At 42.4% G+C, this 20,539-nt stretch overlaps 1 protein-coding gene across 1 annotated transcript; it reads left to right on the top strand.

Annotated features, from left to right (window-relative positions):
* Positions 1-10,385: 10,385 nt before the first annotated feature.
* On the top strand, positions 10,386-20,210 carry LOC148316431 (single-minded homolog 1-like). Its single transcript, XM_088286390.1, has 12 exons — positions 10,386-10,532; positions 11,497-11,965; positions 12,956-13,038; positions 13,129-13,218; positions 13,291-13,399; positions 13,944-14,029; positions 14,373-14,572; positions 14,729-14,835; positions 14,924-15,071; positions 17,865-18,021; positions 18,101-18,485; positions 18,833-20,210. The coding sequence occupies exons 2-12, from the start codon at positions 11,791-11,793 to the stop codon at positions 19,558-19,560; spliced, it is 2,268 nt and encodes a 755-aa protein (XP_088142516.1). The 5' UTR covers positions 10,386-10,532; positions 11,497-11,790; the 3' UTR covers positions 19,561-20,210.
* The last annotated feature ends 329 nt before the right edge of the window (positions 20,211-20,539 follow it).

Here is a 20,539-nt window from a genome sequence, read left to right as displayed (position 1 = left end):
AAACAAAATAACAAATAAAGATCTTTGGGGAAAAAAAAGAAAATTCAAATTTCAAAGAATGAACAATGCTGTAAAATATGGTGTGCAGAAAAGACATATGCACACACACATCCCCATGGGATGCATCACTGCAAGAGTGGGACAACCCCGGGCAAAATACTTCCGCTCATGCTCCACGTGCCACGAAGCCATTACCGCCATTAAACAACTCGCCACCTGTTAACTGCCATGTAAATATTCATCGGCAAAGTAGGGGACAGTATGCGAGCCTCTGGGCTGCATGGAAATGACCCATCCACTAAATCAGCCCGGTGACAAGTCAATGCGAAAGGCCTCGGCAAAAAAGGTTAGTGAGCTCATGAAATGTAAATGCTATTGTCCCTGCCGAAAAAACAGAGCGCCGAGAACAGAGTTGAACTGGCGCAGATTTGCATGACACACGGGAGAGGTTGTTATTATTGCAGGTGCTGTTTATAGGCGGGCCAGCGCCCTCGGAACGAATCTCAAATAACGCCATATTTGTATAGAAAGCCTATAAATGAAGCAGTTGCGGACAACATGGGACGCAGCCTTTCTTCTTGGCGTCATCTCACGTGGAAGCGTTTAAGCCGCGTCGTGCGATAGAATGGAAATAGAAGCCACGCTTGAGGGCAGCACCTTGCTTGCCTCTGCACGTGTGACCACTTTAGTGGGCCTTTCAAATTGTTACAAAAGGGGCCACAATTGAAGAGAATTAAAGTGCAAATGCAGTACAATTTTTTTTTTTTTCTTCAAGATGACCGTTGCATTTCCCCGTGCAAAAAAAAAATAAATCTGGAAAAATGCTCGTTTTGGCCACAAGGCATTGAGCCCGACAAACAAATTGGTAAAACGTTCCCTGTTGTCTAAACACTGCCTTTTCTCGCCTGATTGTTCTAATTCCACTAATCAGCGTGTGAAGACGTTTGGATGGCGACCAATAAAAGCACAAAACAACAGCAAGGAGATTGTTGTCTTGATTTGATACTCGTAGAATTAATTGCCCAATTAGACCGTGCTGCGCCGCAAAACTGTACCTAAAAACACTTTGATTTATTTCTTTTAAATCGGTGCTGCCTTGATAAAAAAAAAAAACATTCAATTAATTCCCTGAGCATGCTTGTCACTCAAACCACTCACATTTCAAATTGTCGTTACCCATTGAAGTGAATGGAAAAGCTATTAATCCGTTCTAGCCTCCCCAAAAATAAAATGAGAAAAATAATAGTACTAAGTAAAAAAAATAAATAAATTAAAAAAAAAAAATTTTTTTTAAATCACATTTTGCATCCGTTGAATGGCTGTCATGTTGTTACCCAGTTTGGCCACCAGGAAGCAGCACAAGACAAAGACGCCCATACAGTCTAGCCGCCTCTGCTCCACACAGAGGATGAAGAATATATAAATGTGAGTACTGTTACATTGAACGTCCAAATGTGTGTGAATATATTTCTCCCAGTTTTATGTTTAGTTTGACCGTAAACATTAAACGACGGCTCGTATCTTGAGAAAGTCAAGTCAAAGCGCCACTCCTATTGTTTAAACTGTTGCTACTGTCTAGACACGACGACACCCAAAACCAGCCGTGCAGGTCTCCAACGTTCCCGGAGTCGGGCGCAGCGGCTGGTTGAGAAGCCTTTATGGGCTCGACGTAACGACCCGTGACCGGGTTGGAGTTTTAACGCGCGGGTTTGTAAATCAATATTACATTAAAAGGAACTCCTCCTCCTCGGTCTCCCACAACTCTCCGGCTCAGGTTTTACGGCATGCGGGGTGTTTAAAGACGTCGGTACCAACGCTTGAGCCATGGAGACGACTGGGTGAACCCTTCTCAGATTTGATTTCACACGGTGGAACTGGGCAAAGAAGAAGCACTGAATTGGAAAAAAAGGAAAAAAAACGTTTCAATATGCACCATATGCTTTGATTTTAAAGTAAGGGCACCACGCCGAAACATTAAGCGTCTGACTCGGAACGCTTATTAGCATTTATCCCAATCATTTCTTCAATCCCAACGAGACCACATATGTCTCCGTTCACTATAAACACGCTTTTACACCATAAAGCACTGCCTGTTACACACACACACACACACACACACGGTTGGCCAAACTCATGCCTAATTCAAAGCGGCCTTATGAGTCCCCTGACACATTGACACCGAGTCGTCTCGACACATGCACACAGACGTTCAATCACCACGAGGCCGAGCGGGCCGCATATAAATCCATCCGGGGAAGCATCTTCCGGGCCGGTCCCCCGTGCGAATGAGACGCGGACGAGCCTTATGGTGTTGTCTGCTCGCCGCCGTTGCGAGAAGGTGATCTATGCCACCCTAATTGTAGCAAAAGGGGGGGGGGGCAAATGGTGCGATAAATCTTTAAGCTCATTTCCTTTTAGCAGAATAACAACAAGTGAAAGATAAAATGTAATTGGTCGATTTGATTGAACGCTTGCCGTGGTGTAAGGGGGCAAAACGCGGCGGATGTTAAAAGTCATACGGTTCAGTGGGCGTGGAGGTCCGGCGTTCACTCCTTTGGTATCTATTTCGTATAAAGACGTCTTGTGTTACATTGGGCTGTGAGGACGGAGGCCCGTATTTGACTTTAACGTAACTTTTATCTGCCGCGGCACAATAGCCGTTGTTGGCGACAATCTAAAGTAAGCGGGACAATTTGGTGAGATAGAAATCCACATTGTCATGTCGTAAATATTTATGCACGACAGATTTATTGCTTGCGTCCAAAATATTTGGAAAGAGGAACGTCAAAAAAAATATTGAATAATCATTCGGAATCCTAATATTGAGGAGGACGGATTGCAATTATCGGTAGATTGTTTTGCAAAATTTTTAAACAGCTCGGGTTAAACAACAATTGTTTTAATTTTGTTTTGTTTTTTTATTCCTGTGGCGCCTTGAGATACAAGTTTATGTAAAACAATTCAACAGTTTTGTGCATCATGATCAAATCGGCTGCTGAAATATTTCCGGCGAGTCCATTTTTCCGAAAACGATAAAGAATATATGCTTGCGTTGTAATATTGTCTTCTGTCTACATGTGCTGCGCCATCCGCAAAGTTAATTTCACCTCTAATTAAATATTGCAATTTCTCACACTCAACTCTCAACAATGACGTTATAGCGAACACAACTCGAAGGCGTCCTGGCTGCTCCGTTCATTTTTTTTTTTTTAAAGCCACTAACAACATTTGAAGATGGACTTATAACTGATGGTTGCTTTCGTGTAATCGTGACCCCTGTCTTTCCCTCCACCACAGGACGCTGACCCCTGGCTGACCCGCCTGCCAGTGGCTGGGTGTTAATGTTCACCCTGACCAGGGTCGCACCCCGCATGTTTGTTTAATGGACGTCCTCGGGAAGAAGTGTGGGGGGGGGGGGGGGGGGGGTGCTTGCCACACTGACCCCCACAAACCTCATTAAGGAAGACTCGTGTCAACCGCAAGCCACCTTCTTCAGAAAAAGAATGCATACAGAGTCCGAAACGTGCATGAGTCGAGTCGTCATTCGCCGACTTTTTGGTGGATTTGCTTCATTTCAATCGGATTCAAATGTTTAATGCGCCGTGGCGGGAATTTGGTTTTGCGAGCAGGCAGCAGACCACGACACAAGGCGGCGTGCAGCCCGCTGAGCTACGCGCCGCCGCTGTTTTGCATTTTGTCGTCACGCTGCGAGGCGAGGCGAGGCGCTCGCATCCAATCGGGTTGCGGCGGCTGCGACCGGCGGAATGAAACTTTTATGTCAAATTTGGTTTTGCAGCTTGACTCGGGCGTAGATTTCCTGTTGGAATTTTGATTTATTTTTTGGGTTAAACTGAATTAACAAGACATCGTTTTGACACCTGTGCCGTTATTGACACGTCGAGCGAATAGAAACCCAGCAGCCACTTTTCATCGGACAATGACGCCATGTAAATAGTGTGACAGCGTCGTCGCCCAACAGTTAGCCACCAATAGAGTTCAACAAAGAGAATGCCACGGCGTAAACAAAGAACAACAATGGAGGACACGCAGCATTTTGTTCTTCCTTCTTGCTGTCTGACTGCTTGTTACACAAAGATGACAAGCGTGTGTTCATTGCTTTTTTTGTTTTTGACAACTGCCTGTCAAGCATTCCTTTTGGGTGCTACTTGAAGTGGAAGAAAATACCAATTTGGAGGCGGTATGGTATAATGTTGATACGCTGTTCTAACACTTTAAGGAACACAAGTTTGAACACAAATGGCTTGGCAACACATGTAGACAGATAATATAAAAATACTTGCAGGTTGTTATTTATTAATTAATTACTCTTGATGCACAATCTGATTTGTTTATTGATGCTAATAGCAGGGATATTTTCTTTAATAAAAAATACTGGATTTTTTTGGGGGGGGGCAAACTGGAACAGATTACAGTGACTTTAAAAAAAATGCAATATTTGAAAGTGTGTTTTAGTATATATACACGTATATCACATTTAGAAATGGGCGTTTGCGCCATTGTGGGAGTGATCACAGACGACTTGATTCCTGGCCAATCGAAGCCCTAATTTCAGATTAATCAAGGCATAATCAAGGCATATACGTCTTGATTCAATAACCCAAAAAATTGTAACATTTCAAAAAAAAAAAATAAATAAAAATATGGAAAATGGTGAAGTGGAGCAAACCGCATCTTAATAGAAACACGGCTTAACAGTGTGTTATTGCACCTCTGCCTTGTGCACACACCTCGCCTTCGGCCACATTTCCAATTCCGCTCAATTTCGCCACGAATCTCTCGTAATCCCGTTGAAGAGCAGCGCTTCTCCCACAGCGACATCCCATAATGGCACTAACGCCAAAGTGGCGGGCACCCAGTTACGACTCCCGGGCTCCGTTCGCCGCACCCCCCCCCCCCCAATCCCCAGCGCCGCTCAAGCTGTCTGTATGCAAACAGAGCTCCTCTCAGAGGAGAACAGTGATCTGGCAGCCTTTCGCTGAGCCCTGTGTAGACATATTTAATGCCTCAATAACCGCTGCTTAAGACTGAGTGATGAACGTCAGGGGTTCCATGACGGCGAGAACTTCATACGTGCGGCCGTGCGCGCGGCGATACGCAAATAAGTAGTCCTCTGTCATTTGCCCATCGGGAATGTCAAGCTGTTGTTGTTTTAACACAAATGCATATGGCGTCGCCTTCGCCGGAGTCGGAACATATGGCGAGATGATTGGCTCTGCTCGATGAATACGCAGTCGGGTCCAGACAGATGATACTAATCTGCCTTTCAGCATTACAAATTTATTTAGTGGTTAACATTTCACGGCCTGTTGACAGCACCGACGTGTGAAATGTAGTCATAACGCTATGTTTTATTATTTATTTATTTTTAATCTAATGTAGGATAAAATAATCTAACATTTCTGGTCATGGACGCCGTCATATTGTGATGAGTTGTTATACAAGAGCCGGATAAAATATAAATAAATAAATATGGCATCTCTAAGAAAATCTGGTTAATATTAATAATGTGTTTACATAACGCCAATCATTTTAAAATCCTGCTATTTTTTGGGGCCTTTAATGTTTTTTTTTAAACTGTTATTTTGTTTCTTCTTATTGGGTTATTATGATTCATTAATGTATTGTTTTTTTATTTATTTATTTATTTTATTGTTAACATTGGAATGAAAAAAGAAAAAAAATGAAGTATACAAAACGAGGCTTCAAAATCATGACAAAAAAAATAAAATAATTAAAAATCAAGCCAGTGCTGCCGCTCTCAAATGCTGAAAGCATGTGCGCAGGATGTGCTGAAAAAAAAAATCAAAGACCACTTCCTCTTTGTGATGTGCGTGCACTCACTGCAGACAACAAGGCACTCGAAAAGCTGCCTCAGCAGCAGACTGAGAAGGGCCGATTTTTTTTTTTTTCTGCTTCGCTAGCTAGCCTACAGCATTGTTTGCAATGAAGGCGCAAAATCGCATATTAAATCGCAATCGCAATATTGAGATGGAGGAAGAAAAAAAACAAAAATCGCACTTTGATTCATTTCAAAATGTCTTCACACGAATCTTCGTCTTACACTTTAGCAATGAGCACAAGAGCCTTTGACGAGGGAAGCGTCTCCTCCTTTCCCCTCGACGCCCGTCGCCCACAGAAGGAGAGAGTTCAGAAACGGATCAGTTTGTCCGCGCAGGAAGGAAACTGTGTAATGTTAATCACAACTTTCATTTGGGCCAAATTAGCATTTTGATGAACTTGCGCGGCTGACTCGTGCACTCTAGGCAACTTCAAATGGAGGCTGCATGTAGGAAATGGCAGCGTACTTAATTAACGCTCGCACACAGCAGATGGGCTCATTGGAGGGCCTGGCGCTCACACAAACACACACACACACACACACACACACACACACGCAGAGGTGGTGGCTGAGAGTCACGGTTAACGTGAGGAAAAGAACACATTAGAGGACGTTTCCAAACAAGACTCACCAAATAAAATGGCTGAAGGGGAAAAGCAAGTACTACATTGCACTGGGAGCTTAAAAAAAAAAAAAGAAAATAAAAGACAAAAGAGGCAGTAATGACGTTCCGAACACAACAGTGGAATCTTGGTCAAGCCGGCAGCCTGTTTACATATTCCCAACCGTTCCAATCTTGGAGCACAGAGTGGAACTCAACATGGTGCTTTGCTCTCATTGCCTTTTCACTCGGATTGATTTAGAACGGAATGTGGAGTTCTTTTATTTCGCCCGCCCCGTTCGCCCCGCATGGGCAACATCGCTTTCGTCCGCACAGATTTCTTATTCTGCAAGACATGTTATGTTATATCCGATTAGATTATCGCCACCTGCTCGTAATGAGGTGACGTGTGGCTGTAGAAAATGTAATAAATCATAAGAACATGAGGAATCTGTCCAAAAATAAATAAATAAATACATAAATAATCATAAAATTAAAAAAAATTTTAAAAAAACAGATGCATTCATTTGAGGGCCTCACGTGAGAATTTTATGAGAAATGTAACAAAAAAAAAAATCTAAATGGATATGCAATTAAAGCTCGATACAGCCACAAATAAATATATATATATATAAATATATATGCGCAGCGGAAAAGTACGGCGTCAGGACAAGGGTGTTTAGAAAAGAATCTTATACCGAGCATGAAGTCAGCAGACTCACATTGAAAGCAAACAAAAAACGCTTTACCGTTTGAAGATGACGTGACTTCACCTTTTTTAACCTCAGAAAGGTTACTTCAAACGTTGCCGGTACAGTTAATAAAGTTTTAATGACGGCGGCAGTATGACCCGGGAATAGATTACAGCGGTTCAGTTTACCAACATACTGTATGACCTTCCCGGGTTACAACTGGCGCCCGGCGTAGGAATACATCGTCACACGGTACCAGTTACCGCCGTAGTTTGTGTGGAACGCTTTGTGAAACGGAAAATAGGAAAATGAAACAAGGAGATATGAGATGATTGCACCTTAAGTGCCTCATTAGTCAGACTCGTATTAATAAAACACACTTTTAGCCATTACAAGATTTCAACCATGACGCAAATACTACTCCCATCTATCCTTCCTCCACATCTTTCTTCCATAAATAACCTTGATGCACTCACCCCACCCCTGCAATACCAAAGCTTCTCTTGCAAGCTTTGGAGAATCTCCTGCCTGCTCTCCCGCTGAGAAGCACAATTTGTAAAAACACAATCAGAACGGAGAAATGGGTGCAGGGAGGGTGGGTGTAAGAGGAGAGGAGGGGTGGGGGGTGAGGGGGGCGTAAGGCTGGACAAGTCGCAAGGTGAGCTCCCCCCTGGTGGGACACTAACAGGACATCAAGGGAAGGTGAATCTCCAATCAGAGCTCATGCAACCTCAGAGAATGTTCCCATTCCTCAATAAGCCTTGGCTGCATCATGGTCATCATGTTAAAAAAAAAAAAATAATAATAATCTATAAATAAATACATGAATAAATACATAAATGTTATATATATATATATATATATATATATATATATATATATATATATATATACATACACAAATATGTATGTATATAAATATATATACATATATACACACACATATATGTACACCCCCACACACGCACACGCCTATATACATGCAATTAATCTGAAAAAGGCTATAAAGTAAAAAAAAAAAAAAATAAAAATGTCACTCCTGAGTCGACCTAAAGTCCACTTGACATCGGGGGGCCATCTCATAAATACCAATTTGTTGTCTTTTCTACATGTCAGAATTGAGAAAACAATCAAGAGGTGAAGCCTTGTGAGGCTAATTCCGAGTCCGGCGGAAGTCATTAAACGAGGGCGCTCGTGCGCATGCGCGCCGAAGAGAGAGTCAGAAGAAGAAATCTCCAATTATGGCACAATGCAGCATCAATTTCAGGGCTAATTATGTGCGTAATGAGCTCACCATCATGCGTCCGCGCCCCCGTCACAGAAGCCCTCCGCCCCTCCCCACCTCCATCTGCCCCACACCCCAACCAGCACCACCTACCCCGCCTCTCCCATGCTCACACAGCAGCTCTCCATCTGAGCTCGGGCTACCTAATTAAAAATGTCCATGCGCAGCGGCGCTCTCATCTGATTCCCGCAGTGGAAATTAATCCGTCCGTAAATGTGTTTGACGGAGGCCCAACTATCGTGCAGGAGATCCGGACCTGGCCCACACTGCTCTGCTCTCCATGCCCTCACTCTGCTGTTTTGCATATCACTTTAAGAGGGGGAGCAAAAAAAAAAAAGCAGCAAAAAACAGCAAGTGAACAAAATAAGGTTTTCTTCAAAAGTGTTGTTAAAATTGCGATTATGGCGGCATTAAATGTATTTTAAGATTTGCATTGCAAGATTTTGCACTTGGTGACCTTGTGGTACGAAAGCAAAAACAGCTGGAAATGACATAGTGACAAATATTTCAGTCATGCTTCAACATTTAACATTTTAGCTGGTAAGTACCACAAAAAAACAAAACAAACAAAAAATTAAATAAATAAATGTATTTTTTTTTCATGAAATGTGTCCATCTTTTAGCATGCATGCTCATCAAGCAGGCGCTGCCCAATGACGTCACTTCTAAGTGACACATAGGCAGAGAAACTGGGGTGAATAAAAAAGAAAAGGGGGCATTAAGCCAAAATTTCAAGATGACAAACTTTATTATGATTTTGAATTGGGCGATTTAAATATTTCACAACAGAGAAAAAAAACATTTATGGAACCTTGTATTAAATTTCAAACCAACCCAGCAAATTGATTTAGAGCAAACAATTTGCTGGACAACAATTTGCATTTGATGGTTTTCACAATTTAAATTTATGTTTCAGGGCGCCCCAAAAATGTTTTAGTTATAGTGGAATTTCTGATGTTAATTTTTTTCTAAGATTTTTGTTATTTTGATGCAAGCTATTTAAAGGTAATTTGTTTGTATTTTTATTTCATGTCGCAGCATTTTATTTTGAATCAAAGTGCACTGCAGCCATTTAAAAAAAATTGGATAGAATTAATTTTTTTCCTCAATGGATTGCAGAGGTATCAGATCACACTCAAAATCAAGTGATTGAGTATAAAAAAAAAAACACAAAAAAATTGTTTTTTTTAGGCGAAGCTACCTCATTATTACAGACTGGACAGCAATTTTAGTGACACGTGCAAAATGTCGAGAATAATTACGAAAATAGCAAAAAAAAAATGGTTCGATGACAATTTGTTGTGGACCAAAATAAGCATATAAATGCATTTCATTGACTTAGTATCATTGAAGCACTAATCACATAGACTAGTTATCTTATAATAACAGCACATGGCTTCATGATTATTTTCCTGTGCTTATTACAGTTCATCATAATCTTTTTACTGCATTTTCTTCCATTGTTGCCCATTTTTGAGCGCTTCACGAGATAACAAAAATACAAGTTCGGTAAATGCTAGCATATTTGTTATCGCAAACTCATTTGCATATTTATGAATGATAATAACCTTGTTAAACTGGGGGGGGGGGTCCAGAGCTCTTGATTACAACGATGTCATTTATATGTTTCCTTTAATAATGAAATAATCATTTGTTTAATAATTCCCCCACCCAACTGGTGCCAGCTAATGACAAAAACACAACAAAATCGTCAGCTTAGCTCACTTGTGCGCCGTGACACGGCCACAAGTGGCGTGCACGCGCATGGCAGCTTTAAAACCACACCCACAGGGGGATTTTTACCCAATCGTGAAGGAGGCTTGGGGGCTCGTGGCCAATGGGAGAGCAGCGGGGGGCGTGTTTCGAGTCGCTCCTGAGAGGCGACGCGAGGAAGTGGAGGCGAAGGAGGCTCGTCGAGGGCACGAATGCCACTCGTTGCGCGTGCCTGTAATTTGGGAAGGTGTATGCAGCGCACGGCCGCGTGTTCGCCTTTCCGGGTGGAACTTCGGGAGGAGCTGAGAAAGGGGGACCGAACTGGGACGACTTGGTCGAGTCGGTTCAGGTTCAGGACAGGTGAAATTCCCAGCAGGCTCGGTAAGATCGATTCGCAAGGCTGATGGCGAGCTAGCGGCTGAATCCGCGATCACGCCACACAGATCACATTATGTATGAAAATGATTATTATTATTCAAAAAGAACGCAGGGGATTTCCAAAACGCATGTGCATGCAGGCAGATTGTCATTTAGAATTTACGACTCTATTGATTGTTTTTTTAAGCGCAATTAAATCAATTTAATGTCACTCGCAGCATTCATAACTGATTAAATAGGTTAGAGTGGCCATTTGATTTCCACGACATCATTAATATTTTCTGTTGCCAATTGATCAGGGAAAATAGAAAAACATAAATACAAGTCTAAGCTTGTATCTTGGGATTTTTTTTCTGTGGTCTGTTTTCCGTTAAACCACAATAAAGTGAACAACAGATCACTTATGAGTGCATTATTATTATTTTATTACATACAATAGCCTGCAAACATTGAAGAATATTAAAACAAATATTTTTCCTTGATTGTGGGGCATTATTTTCTATTAAATTAACGTCAATAAATACGAGTGGCGATTCGTCATCCTGGAACATTTAAAAAAAAATAATTTTAGACAATGGTAATCTGTAGAAATGTTTAATTTTAATTGCAGGTTATTATTTCATGCATCTTTTAGTGTATATTGGATTGTTTTCCAGATTGGAGTCGTCGGAGATTTATCGACGGTTAATTTATGAGAGGGCCTATGATGACAGATATATATGATATATATATATATATATGATATATATTATATATATATATATATATATATATATATATATATATATATCATATACATGATATATATATATGATATATATGATATATATATATGATATATATGATATATATATATATATATATATATATGATATATATATATATATATGATATGTATATATATATATATATATATATATATATATAAACAGTTGTATATAACAATAACGTTGTGTTTGTTGTGCAGGTGATGGATACAAACCTCCACGTCGGACGAATGACCGTCGATCTAAGGAATACCGAGGATATCTAAACATACACACGCTGGATATCCACTATCAGAAGTGAATATTTCCTTTTGATTAAAGCCCCCCCCCCTCCTAAAAAAAAACAAACAAAAAAAAAAAACGCGACAATTAATTTACAATGACGAGGAAGCAAACCGCGCCGCTGATGTGAAAGGAGCCCACAGGGCCGCATATGCAAGCATCATCATCACAATCATCATCAGCAGCAACAGCAGCAACGAACCGGCACCGACATGAAGGAGAAATCGAAAACGGCGGCAAGGACTAGACGGGAAAAGGAGAACAGTGAATTTTATGAGCTGGCCAAAATGTTGCCGCTCCCGTCGGCCATTACGTCGCAGCTGGACAAGGCGTCCATCATTCGGTTGACCACCAGCTACCTGAAGATGAGGATCGTCTTCCCGCAGGGTGAGACACGCAAGCACAGCTTTTGGAGATTATTTTGAACGAGTGTATGATATAGGTGATCAACACAACCGTGTGCAAAAAAAAATAATAATAATAAACTGCCTACATTTACTCGACTTCTTATAGCTCAATATTAATAGAGAAGACACAAAGAACAATTTAGCAAGACCAAGCAACGGCATTTAAGCGCAAAATCCACCTAAATGTCTAAATAATAATAGTTGAATAAAACAGCTCCATTTCAACCGAGCGTCTATCGTATCGGAGAAAGCGCGGCGGGATCATGCAGATTTTGCCCAATGAACTCAATCACTGCAAGACGAGGACACGGCTAAAGTGTTATGCGACATTGATCGAGCTTGCAGCTTTGCAGATGAAGCAAAGAAAAGACCTCCATCCTCATCGTTTTTTTCCCCTTCTTTCGTTCGGTATAGTATATATAATGCAGCTCTCTGCGGGCTGCGTGACTGCGAGCAAGACGCAGCTATTATGGCGAGGGCCCTGCAGGGCTTGTAATCACCTTAAGCCGTGAGAGCGCGAGGAAACACACACACACACACACGCTCATGCACACACGCGCGCATACACACGCACACACGCTCGGCCCTGCATGCAAGAGACATGCAAAACGCTCGCCGAGTCCTCCTTTCTTTTTTTTTTTTAATCAGTTACACGTGAAAACAGATATAGCATTTTTATTTAAAAAAAAACAAAAAATACATTTGTGTTTGTCGTCATGCATTTGTAAGATTGTGTTATTTCTATGATTATAATAATCATGATTATGTCTGCAACGAAAATAACGATTAACTGCATAGTAGATGGTTTATTCATTTATTGGCATTAATTGGAGTTCTTCGCTATTTTCTGATGCGATAAATTAAACGTAAAATAGTGTGACGCTGACTTAAAACGGCATGGTTTTTTTTCTTTTAAAACATTCGTGTTTATTTCAGATTTGTTTTTATTTTTTTATGATTATTGTTGCAGGTTTGGGTGAAGCTTGGGGTCATACTACTCGAACGAGACCGTTGGACAAACTCGGACGTGAGCTGGGCTCTCATCTACTGCAGGTCTAGCATTCATTATTAGGATTATTATTATTATTATTATGTAAGTGGTTTCTAACAACAGCTGTTTATTTATTTTTATTTTTTTTGTAGACATTGGATGGCTTTATATTCGTTGTTGCTCCGGATGGGAAAATAATGTACATTTCAGAAACAGCGTCCGTGCATTTAGGACTATCCCAGGTCTGTTTTTTTTTTGTTTTGTTTTGTTTTTTTGCAAATTTGCATATTCCTAATCGGGGTTGTTCTCCACAGGTAGAGTTGACCGGAAACAGTATTTATGAATACGTGCACCCAGCCGACCATGACGAAATGACCGCTGTCCTGACGCCACATCAGCCCTACCACTCACATTTTGTACAAGGTAAAAAAAAATAAAAATAAAAAAAAAACACTAATCATTCTATCCCGGAGCTCCAGCTATTTCTATTCCGTCTAGGTTTCAAACTCATTATTCTTGTCTATTTGCTATGTCATGAGCGTGTCGAGCGACGCAATCATTGGAACAGACGCGTCAGTGTTAAAGTGACGCGTGATTGACGCGCAGTGTGCATAAATGTCGCCAAAGTATACACCTGGAAGTATTTAGTTGATTTTCCTGATCCCTCCGATTGCTTGCTTTAGTCATTTGCGTTATGTTCAATATACGCCTGAATAAATTGCATTCCATGTGCAGCGTGGTTCATATGTGCACGTTTTGAATTTCGTAATGACATAACGGATTTGAGTCTTAAACATCGTCTTTTATTTTTCATTTCTTAATGACATAACGGATTTGATTCATAAAAATCGTCATTTATTTTTCATTTACATTTTTTTGTTTCAGTTTTAAATGTGTGCTATAGCACAAATGTATTTTATAAATGATAATAACACCTGAAATCTCTACATAATGATTTCCCTTTCAGAGTATGAAGTGGAGCGCTCTTTCTTTCTGAGAATGAAATGTGTGTTGGCCAAAAGAAACGCAGGACTCACCAGTGGTGGATACAAGGTAATATGAACATGAAAATTGCATTTAGTAAAAAATATAAAATAAATAAATAAGTTGGTCAATTAAACAAAAACAGTTTCAATTTTGCTCACGTGAAAATCGGCTTTCCCACATTTTCCACAAATAAATAAATAATTCCAATTTAAAAACAACTCAGCAATTTTTTTTAAGTTGTTGTAATTGAAATGACTGTTTTAGCCAGTGGGTAAAAAAAAATTCCAATGCATTAATACTAATTACCAAATAAATTCGATACCGTAATGGTCCATCCATTCAAGCAGGATTATTTCTAAATGATACCGCGTAAATTCCGTGTGTTCACGCAGAACATGTTCCGTTCCAGGTGATCCACTGCAGTGGCTACCTGAAGATCCGCCAGTACAGCTTGGACATGGCTCCCTTCGAGGGCTGCTACCAGAATGTGGGCCTAGTGGCGGTGGGGCACTCCCTGCCCCCCAGCGCCGTGACCGAGATCAAACTGCACAGCAACATGTTTATGTTCAGAGCCAGTTTGGACATGAAGCTCATCTTCCTGGACTCCAGGTGAGCGCACGTTACCAAATGACCATCATTAATGTTCGCGTGCAAGTGCCACCTCGTAATTACAACCACATTCCACATCCTGGGCGATCAAACGTAAATGTGGCGATTTTATTTGTATTTTTTTTTTTTAAACAAAATCCCATCATTTCACCGCAGGGTTGCCGAGCTGACAGGTTATGAACCGCAGGACCTGATTGAGAAAACTCTGTACCATCACGTGCACAGCTGTGACATCTTCCACCTCCGCTGCGCGCACCACCTCCGTGAGTGCGCCGACACATGCGGACCATTACGGCAGCACAAACGCGCTAATCTCTGTCATCTGTGTGATTCTTTTTATCTCCCCCCCAGTGCTGGTAAAGGGCCAAGTCACCACTAAGTATTACCGTTTCCTGGCCAAACATGGCGGATGGGTGTGGGTGCAGAGTTACGCCACCATCGTCCACAACAGCAGGTCATCAAGACCTCACTGCATTGTCAGTGTCAACTACGTCCTCACGTGAGTCCAGAAGATTTTTTTTTTTTTTTTAAATAGTTGAAAATGACGTTTATGGGGTTGTGCCGGAGTACTATTTCACATAGCGGACTTTCGTGCAATGGTACGCCTTTAAGAGGCGGGGCCTAGTGGAGTGTGCCTCATGTCCTCCTGTATGCGTTATTTTGTTCTCGCGACGTTCAATAAACGTCTGGAAAGGGCATCGGAGACTGAGGCTTTCTTTTCCCACATCGCAGTGTCGGAAGTGTCCTTTAAAATGTGATGACGCTGGAGCGCAATGAGCCATGAAATAGGAGGGGAATACTATCAATATCAGGCCTCGATATAAATCTGATTTGCTGGTGACGGCAGCGAAAGAGGACAGATTGGATATAGGCCATGCTGCATCGGCAGCAAATAACGCAAATGAAAACGCGGAGGTGCAACGGGAACTCTTGTCGTTTCATGCTACACTACACGTCATATCAAATATCAAATATATTGTATGTGTGCTTGCCTGTTGTTTCTGGGGGGGTTATTTAGATCCAATTCAGTTTTTCTGACTCAGTTTGGATCGGTAACATGTGGCAGTGCACAAAAGGCATACAATCTGGTATCCGCGGATCCGACTCATGCTTGGATCATATGTGAATAACGGAGCCTGCTGTCAATCAAAACTAAAAAGGAAAAATGTGGTATTGCACAGACCATTAAGTTAGGAAAATTGTATTTCTAAAATACATGTTTAAGGATGATGCAGACAATAATGTAATATTGGCAAATCTTTGGAAAGTTGCAGGTTTGCTAGCTGGCTACTGTCCATTGAGCACAATTTTTTTCTCCCGTATGGATAAAAAAAAAATCATTAAATCATATGATTATATTATTTACATTACATTATAATATGTTATATATTATATGTTATTTATATTATATTATACAATGTTATAAATTATCATTAAACTATATTGAGTTTAATGATATTAAAAATGAATGTTGTCCATCATGCGTTTTGGATGATAGAACATTTTCAAGTAATCATGGCCGCATGCAAAGTGTGGTAAAAACAGTCATTAATCACCATCAATTCCTAAAACAGAAAGAAAATGTGTTTTAAGATGAGTTGATAGAATGAAAATAGCAGGGGCCCTAAAATTGAACTCTGTGGAAGGCCATACAACAGAATGGGCCTCAAAGCTACCAAATGGGATCCAAACCACTCTAGAGCGCCACCACTAATGTCCACCGAATGCTACAAACGAGCCAACAGAATACCGTGCTCCACCGTATCAAACGTTGCAGTCAGAACCAACAAGAGACAGAGTCTCCAGAGTCATTAGCCAGGGGGGATGTCATTAAAACCTTATGACAGGGCTGACTCTGTGCTACGCATCCTATTAAAACCGGACTGGAAAACCTCCATGATGTTACGTTCATCCAAGAAAGATTACAAATAAAATTATCTAGATTCTCAAACGCCAGATTGGAATTGTGAAATGTCGCCTGAAAGCGATTCATCACTATTTAGGGTCTCTTGACAAATCCGCCAAACACTGTGGCAAGCAGGGCTCGGGGAAGTTGTTGTTATGAGAGAACAAATCAAACTCAGACCCTTTGAGACAGCAAGACAAACATCGGGGTTGAACCCCATCAAAAAACCTCTACTGCCGCCATCGATCGACAGTGTAAAGAAAGCAAAGTCGATCGAAAGGAGAACTCGGAATCAATAGCTATCTCTCAGAGAGTACACGGTGGATCCGCCTTGTTAGGTCTGGCTCATCCGCACGTAACGTTTAAGCGCATGTACAGGAATATTTAGTTTCTTCCCTGAGATGTTTTAACATTTGAGCAGCAAAACAATTACTAACAAGCAGCCAACAAGAAGCCATTAATAAAACATGCCAGGAGCCGCACTGGTGGTGCATTTCAGGCGCGAGGTGGTCTGACATTGACCCCGAGGTGGAATTCGGCTAACACAGCTGAGTTTACACAATGGCCCGACATTATTGGCTCAGCCACGAGTCAGCAGGGTGCAGATAGGATGCAACCCCCCGAAAGCGCCGCAACTATACCTTTGCAAGAGCAAATAACACTCACTCGCTGGTGGCTATCCAAACACGGCCTTTCTCCCGAGGCGTTGTACATAAAGAATGGGTCATATTTAGAGTCCTATTAAAGAGGCGGGCTACGCGGGGTCAGGGATGGGCCACGGGGGGTTTCAAATGCCAGGCAGCTGCTATTACATACGGTTGATGTGATAAGTTCTAATAGGCTCGTGTTTGCTGAGCATTTGACACGGGAACCTTGTCGCTCCGTCTGCACTGAAACTTTGGCTGGAGTTCAGAACCAGCATGCTGGGTTGAATCGTCAAAAGCGGGTATAAGCATGTGTCGTTCAAGGTTTCTATTTTCATTTGGTTGTGAATACGATAGCTTAGAAGTTGTTGCCGGAAGATCTGTGGAACCTCCAATTTTTGCTACCTTGGTGATCTTGCGTCGAATAATGCTCCCAGTTTGAAGCTGACTGGTTGACAGCGCTAATGACACTGGTTAGCAACGCTGACCACAGCTACCTCATCCATCAAAGCGGTAATAGCCAGTCAGAACATTTCAACCTGTTCTCCTCGAATAAGAAATGCTTGAAAACTGGAAGAAAAACAATTCTACCCGATAATGACAAAACCCAGCAAACCAATGACTAAATCCGGTTATCCCGTCACTTCACAGGGTCAATAATCCACGGCAGGATATTCGGATAAATATCACCTTAAGCTTTTGTTCGTAGCGCCTAACCGTATTTTGTGTTGATGTGCAAAAGGGACACAGAATACAAGGGAATGCAGCTGTCCCTGGACCAAATGAGCCCCACCAAGCCGGCTTTTCCTTACGCTGACAGTCTCAACGAGGACAGGAAGAGCACAAAGTCACGTCTGACCCAGTCAAAAGCTAAAGCCAGAGTGTCACCCTACCCGCAGGTAATAACCGTTGACAGAACTAAACGAGAGACGAAGGCCAGGTTCGATTGTCTGAGAGAGGTTTGTGTCTCCGCAGCAGTTTTCGGCATTCAATCCAGAGCGGTCGGAGTCTGACCAAGACAGCCAATGGGGAGGGAGCCCACTGACAGAGGCGGCCTCGCCTCAGTTGTTGGATCCGAGCGAGGCCGCAGAGGCATCGTGCGCCTACCGACTGTATCCGGACTCGGGATCCCTGTGCTATGGTTTGGGTCTACTGGAAGAGGACCTGGCTCACGCCCAGACGCGTCCTCTCGCGACCGCCTGCGACCGGGTTCGATGTCAAAGTGGACGATACTTCCTGGGAGCCCCCCAGTCGGGAAGAGAGGTGTGGTGGGATGCCACGCGCTCCGTGCTGGCCCTTCCGAAACCATCTGCGGACAACAGCGAGGGCTACGAAATCACGTCCTACCACGCCGCCTTCCACGGTGAGGTGTTAGGGTTGAGGCCGCAACCATCTGTCTCTGGAAATAGCTCTGGCCTCGCCGCTCCTGGTAGCTCTTTTCCAAATGTTATTATGGGACATGCTTAGTTGTTTATGCCGTCTCTTGCCAGTGTGTCGATTGCTACCATCTGTTCAAAAATTGCCTCAAATTGAAAGCCAAGTCATTTCACAATGCGCAGACCCAAATCACTGTTGTCTGCCAAGACATTGTAAGATTCCATATGCACTTTCAGACCCGAAAGTATTTGCATCGAAATAAATGAGAGTTAACTATAGGCAGGAAGTGTTTCTGTGAAACCGTGTAATCGTGTTTTTCTCTGATTTAATTAGGACGAGGCCACTGGGATGAAGACAGCATCATGAGTTCACCGGACGGCGGGGGGTCCACCAGTGATTCCGGCGAGCGGTACCACGGGGACCAATTCCAGGCCAGTCCCCGAGAGCCCAGTAAGATGGAGACCCTAATTCGTGCCACGCAACAAATGATCAAAGAGGAAGAAAGCCGTCTCCAGCAGCACAAATCGCCGCTCGACGTCTCTAAGACTCACAGTCCGTGTTTCAACACGTCACTACCCCATCACTCACATCTCAACATGCCCAGCGTGGTGTGCCGAGGTCCGGGAGCCCCGAGCATTGACCTCCCTTCCGAGCACCTCCATCACCGCGTAAAAATCCCCGGTCCTGTGGAGAATGACGAAAACACAACCAGTCCTGGCTCCCTCTCTCGCCTCAGCAGCCCCAGCTCTGACGTCATCACCAGGTCCGGTCTTCCCCTCACCAAAGACTACATGCAGACTGATCTGTCCCCTCATCAGTCACAACCTCAAGGGAGCCCTCTGCTCTACCCGTCCCAAGAGAGGCAGCCTCTGGACAGGCAAGCGGCCTATGCATTGACTGGGTATTCCTTGGAACACCTGTACGACCCGGAGAGCCTCAGGAGTTACTCTGGACTCGCCTGCGGAGGAGTCCAATATGACGTCGCGTCTCACATGAGGATGCAAGCCGAGCAAATGCAGGGACACAAGGCTACGTCTGTGATTATAACCAACGGCAGCTGACAATATCGGATGCAGATGGGTCTTGTTCTCCAAACAAGGATGCTCCGAAGCACGGCGAGGTGATCCACGCGGAGGGCTGTTGTTCTTGACACTGGAGCATGTTGTTTTCCGAGAACGTTCACGAACCGATGTTGACAAAAGCCAAGAGGCAAAGGCCGTCGCTTTTGTTCCACTAGAAGGGAAACAAGCGTTCTTTTGAATGGCGCTGAACTGAATTCCCTTCTTCCTGCACAGGCGACAAAGGTTCTGCGTCTGGTTAAACATCAAGCCGATGTTTGCGGCCGAAATGTCTCACGCGCAATTGGCTTTGTTGGTTAATCTGTCTTGGATTTCCAGTGACCGTATGAGAATGTGTCGCTTGATTGCGCCTTCGCCTCCCGTGCACGGAGACGTAGGAATAATGGTTGACTCAACATGGGAACGGTGAGCACTTCGCTTGTGTAAAATATCAGTGGTTCTTCGTATTTATTCGTCAGTGGGCTGTTTCATTAGGTGCCATCGATTTCATGTCCAAAAAGAGTCGTTTTAGAGTTTGAACGGCAGCGGAAACGGCAATGCGAATGATTCTGTTTGTAAATGTGTTCCAGTTCATGTATATATCACTTTGAAAATCACATGGTTTACATATCAGGATATAAACGTCCCCATGTTTTTACCTCATGTAGCATAAAAACAATATGCTTTCAAATCCTGCTTCACATGCAATTTGTTTGTCATATCTAAAAAAAAAAAATAATAATAATATGCTGATTGTTTTTTCTCTTATTTAATTTATAATGTAAATATCTCACAAGGAATCTTTGGACAAGAAGTGAGGAGATTATTTATTGGTTTAAAAAAGTTGTTTGAATCTGAATACAGTTTCAAAACAAACTTGTCTGTGTGGATTTTTTTTAACTATTTTGACGTTACAACCTGAGGTGTGCCGGCACAATCGAATAAAATTCATTAAAGTGATTAAAAGCCTTTGCAAAGATAA

This window comes from Idiotropiscis lumnitzeri, chromosome 21 (assembly GCF_059441095.1).
Source record: "Idiotropiscis lumnitzeri isolate Australia: NSW breed Sydney's pygmy pipehorse chromosome 21, RoL_Ilum_1.0, whole genome shotgun sequence".
NCBI lineage: Eukaryota > Metazoa > Chordata > Actinopteri > Syngnathiformes > Syngnathidae > Idiotropiscis > Idiotropiscis lumnitzeri.
Note: the sequence above shows the minus strand (reverse complement) of the source record. Positions and strands in the feature narration are given on the sequence as shown.